At 54.3% G+C, this 4,663-nt stretch overlaps 1 protein-coding gene across 1 annotated transcript; it reads left to right on the top strand.

Annotated features, from left to right (window-relative positions):
- The first annotated feature begins 1,154 nt into the window (after positions 1–1,154).
- S100A9 (S100 calcium binding protein A9) lies at positions 1,155–3,998 on the top strand. Its single transcript, XM_060142339.1, has 3 exons — positions 1,155–1,253; positions 1,638–1,798; positions 3,645–3,998. The coding sequence occupies exons 2-3, from the start codon at positions 1,649–1,651 to the stop codon at positions 3,900–3,902; spliced, it is 408 nt and encodes a 135-aa protein (XP_059998322.1). The 5' UTR covers positions 1,155–1,253; positions 1,638–1,648; the 3' UTR covers positions 3,903–3,998.
- Positions 3,999–4,663: the final 665 nt, after the last annotated feature.

Raw genomic sequence — 4,663 nt, 5'->3', positions numbered from 1 at the left:
TATGGGGAGGGGGAAGGGTAAGCAAAGTGAGAGAGTGGTATGGACATATATAAACTACCAAACGTAAAATAGATAGCTAGTGGGAAGCAGCCTCATAGCACAGGGAGATCAGCTATGTGGTTTGTGACCACCTAAAGGGGTGGGATAGGGAGCGCGGGAGGGAGGGAGATGCAAGAGGGAAGAGATATGGGAACATATGTATATGTATAACTGATTCACTTTGTTATAAAGCAGAAACTAACACCATTGTAAATCAATTATACTCCAATAAAGATGTAAAAAGAAAAAAATTAGTTGACGAATCTTATAAGCAGGAGTTTTCACATAAAATTTCAGATTCCCTGGACCTTCGGGAGGTTCATTAACATCTGATCCACTTTCCCACGTGCCCGCCTTCCCCTGAGGCTGAGTACCAGCTGCCCCTTCAAGTTAGGAATGCTCTCATTTGCCACAGTCCTCACCACTCCCTAGTGTCCCCAACCCTGAGGCGCCATGTCGGTTGTCACGAGTCACGCTACTGATGGTGCTCTTGGTGTTCTCCAGCCCACACCGCTTCACCACTTTACTCCAGGTCCCTAGTTCCTGCAAGCTTGTGTCTTGAGATCCTTGGTCCAGAGTGAAATGTGCCCTGGTAGAGGCAGCAGAGGGCGCTGTGGACACACACAGGAGAGGCGCCCTGGGCACCTGCTGGGATGGAAGGATGCAGGCTGCTGTCTGTGCTTCCTCCATCAGCCCGAACAATGGAGGGCAGGCCCCTCGCCCTCCTAAGAGCACTCATCACAGGGCCAGGCAGGGCCATCCTCGTTGGACTGCCCAACAAGGGGAGACAGAGTGGGTTGGCCACCTCAGGGGTCCTCAGCCCACCACCAGACACTGGCTATTGCAGGTGGGAAGGCACAACCTCAGCGGGGACAGGGGGAGAGAGGGGTGCCAGAGGAGAGGCAGCTTGCTAGCTTGCTCAGGAAGGGCAGGGCTGTGGTGTGGAGGGGAAGTGGACTAACCAACCAGCTTCCTCCCAAACCAGCTCCAGGTCAGGGCTTGGAATTTCACAAAAAGGCAAAAAGGGCTTTGTGAACATTTCTTGTCCCGGCCCAGCCCCGTTCCTGGCAATGACACAGCCTAGCTCAGGGTTACCACACTGCTTACCTGTGAAGCAATCTTCGCGCAAGAAGGCTGAGTTTCTCAGCCAGAGGCCTATAAATGCTGGGCCCCCATCTTTCTGTCAAACCCCTCTGTGTGACTTCTGGGCTTGGGTAAGTGAGCTGCCAGTTTCCCCGGGGCCGGAGCCTGCCTGCTGACTCTTTACTCCCCTCACCCATCTTCATTTCAAACCTCCTCCTGGAAGCCCTCCTTGATTGACTGCTCACTTTAAAGCCTCCTTCCCGTTTTCTTAGGTCATGTTCTGCTGCAGCCTCCTGTCCTCAAAGGCTCTCCTTTTCGGCACTCCCTAGATAGTCTATAAACCATTCCTACCATGTGTGGAATAGGGTCATCTCCCAGTTCTGTTGCAGCCCCTGCTTTCTTTTTATTCTGTCTCCTCCCTTCATTCCTGCGTGCAGCCAGTAGGAGGTGTCAAGGAAGCTTGATGGTCTTTTCTTCTAAGCACCAGAACTCTTGCTTCTCCTTTGCTCAAACAGAGTGCAGGAAGATGGCTGACCAACTGTCGCAGCTGGAAAGCAGCATAGAAACCATCATCAATATCTTCCACCAGTACTCTATACGGCTGCAGCCCCCGGACACCCTGAACAAGAAAGAATTCAAACAGCTGGTGAAAAAAGAGCTGCCAAACTTTCTCAAGGTAGGACTGGACCCCTGTCAGAAATGACCCGAACAGTCTGGGCTAAGGATGGAGAATAGGGGTGCAGTCTGCAATGGTCAAGGAAAAAGTTCTTGCCCCTTCAACCTAGCCTCCAGAGGCAGTGGGCTCCGTGTTTGGAACAGGATTTGGACACTGTCACTAGAGGTGGTCCGTGTTAGGTGGCACCAACAGACTGAGCATGTGCAGTGTGCCAGGTCCCATCCTGGGCAGGGCGTGTAGTGGCCCACCGGGACCCACTGTCCTGACGGGAGAGACACACAACAGACGTGTTGACCAATCAAGAACACAGATAGATCCACAGCCAATAAGTACCTGAAAGAAAAACAGAGAGAGCACTGTGGGTGATGTGGGCTGGGTACGGGGAGAGGAGACTAGTTAAATGGACGTGAAGGGCCCCTCTAAGGAGATGACATTTGAGCTGAGACCTGAATTTTGGTGGGGGGAAGCAAGTGAAGACTACCCTTGGCAGGAGGCCAATGAGATTGTAAGCCTCAGATGGACTTGGAGTGGAAGACCCCAGAGGGCTTTTCTAATCCAAATGCTCTCTGGTAAGAAACAAATGAACAGCATGTGGGAAAGGACCCAGCCCAGCACCAGTGTGTATAAAGCACTCAGTAACATGTTAGTTTATTTCCCTGATCTGAAAATGATTAAGCAGCTCTAAGAAAAGGAGGATTCGTTCCACAGGATCTTTTTGTTTTCTTTACAAATTTGGTGACTTTGGGGACACAGAAGACTGGACTAAGAAGGGTGGGACATCTAGGTCCCAGACTCCGTTCCATTCCTGGAGCGAGATGTTCCGGGATAGGTGGCCAGCCCTGCCTGGAGCCCCTCCCCACCTTGGAAAGGTGGAGAATCGCAGCTGTCGGAGGTACTGGGGTTGCTGACAGCTCCCTGAAATTGCAGACCTCAGCAAGCAGGATGCTCGGTCAGGGTAGACAAGAGAGGATACAGCCAAGAGGTTGTGTGGGCAATGTTTTCCTTTGTGAGACCCCTATCCCACCCCATCCACCACGCCCCACATCCAGAGCAGATAGGCCGGGATGGGAAGCTGGGCCCCCTCCTACGGGCTGCTCAGGAGCGAGGGATCTGCCAGGGTGATGCCAAAGGTGCAAAAAAGCAGATCACGCTGAAGCGTTGCAGAGTGGGAAGGGCGTGGGAGAGGAACTGGGCACCTGCAGTCTCCCAGGAGGAGCCTCAGCGGGGGTGCCCCAGCCAGTGGGAGGCGGGGCTGGAACCCAGTGGGGCCTGGATCCTTCACCTCCCCTCATGCCCCCTTGCACACTTATCACACCACACTGCTCTCTGTCCCCATCTCGTTTCCCTCGGGTGCTTCCCCGCCATGCAGGCTGAAATGAGTGTCACTAAGTAGTAACCTGGAGAGGGAGTGGGGAGGCGGGAAGAAGAGGGCGTGACATGGATAGGAGTAGAGGGAACGGGACAAGACCGGAATGTGCGTGTCCACCCTTCTGCTCCCAAGCCTTGTCAATCTGCACAAGCTAATTACCGTTTGTACAACTGTTTCCTCAAGTCTTCCTCAAGGAAGATTCCAAGTCTCCCTATCATTGTTATAAGGACCAAATGAGGAGACATCTCTGTACGTATGAATGTGTGTAACCTCAGGCAAGTCACTCGACCTCAGTTCCTCTCCTGTAAAATGGAGAGAATTGTGGTGGCCAGGAATCAGAAAGTGTCCAGCAGATGCTCAAACTGAGGCCCAGGAGCCTGGTGTCACTCTGCCTTTGCCATCGGGTCACTTGCTGTGCTCCCCGTCCTTAGCCCTGACCACACCCAGCCCTGACTGCCCTGTGTCTCCCACCGGCAGAAGGAGACAAAGGATGACAAAGCCATAAACGAGATCATGGAGGACCTGGACACGGATGTAGACAAGGAGCTGAACTTCCACGAGTTCTCCGTGCTGGTGGGCAAGCTGACGGAAGCCTCCCACGAGGAGATGCACAAGACGGCGCCCCCAGGAGTAGGCCACAGGCACGGGCCAGGCTTCGGGGCTGGTGGTTCAGGCCACGGCCACAGCCATGACAATCACGGCCACAGCCATGGCAATCACGGCCACAGCCACTAATCGGGTCAGGCCACCAGCCCCTGCCCACCTAGGGCCACGGGGCTGCCTTAGCTGCAGGGCAGGGAGATGGGGGTGAAATATAAAGTCTTCCTCCAAGCCAGTGTTCTGTGTGCTTCTTTCCCCACCCGCTTCCCAACCTGACCTTCCTGGAGGTCTGGGGGTTTGACAGCCCTGTGGCTTAACTGGGCCTCAATGTCTGCATTCAGTAAGAACAAAACAAGAAGCAACAAAAATGTGGGTCTCTTCTGGGCCCTTTGGATTCACCTCCCTGACCGTCTCCCCACCTCTGACTCTAGGCCCCCCTGCTTAGGTCCCCGTCACCCTTCCCCAGCTCAGGACCTCTCTGTCCAGACAGTCAAAGTGGCCCTTGTCACCATAAAAAGCAAAAGGGGAGTTTCCCTTCCCCTCAACCTTCCAGCCACCCCCCAATCCTGCCCCCACCCCCTCTTCACCTAGTGCTCTCCACACGGCCATCTCTCCTACCAGAACCTTAGTCCTCTAGACAGAACGTGTCTGTGGAGGAACACTGAAGTCCAGGACAGATGGGGTGTGTTACCCACAAATGGAGTTCTGAATCCACGGGGGCACTGGGTGTCTCTCAGCAGACCTAGGACCCTCCGTGGATACGGGGGTAGGTAAGCACACGGATGGGAAGCAGGGGTCTGGCCCCGGGTGGACAGGAGTGTGAGAAGGGTACCTGCCTGCCCGTTGGAAGAAACAAGATCCAGCCCTGGCTCTGCAGCTACAGAGCCTAACCACTG

This window comes from Lagenorhynchus albirostris, chromosome 2, assembly GCF_949774975.1.
Source record: "Lagenorhynchus albirostris chromosome 2, mLagAlb1.1, whole genome shotgun sequence".
NCBI classification, from domain to species: domain Eukaryota; kingdom Metazoa; phylum Chordata; class Mammalia; order Artiodactyla; family Delphinidae; genus Lagenorhynchus; species Lagenorhynchus albirostris.
This window is presented reverse-complemented; position numbering and strand designations above follow the sequence as displayed.

What these genes read in the sequence shown, in the direction of transcription:
- S100A9 (XM_060142339.1), top strand. Translation starts at nt 1,649, where the DNA reads ATGGCTGACCAACTGTCGCAGCTGGAAAGCAGCATAGAAACCATCATC. An exon ending in AGCTGCCAAACTTTCTCAAG is followed by an intron (nt 1,799 to 3,644) that starts GTAGGACTGGAC and finishes TCCCACCGGCAG; the next exon opens with AAGGAGACAAAGGATGACAA.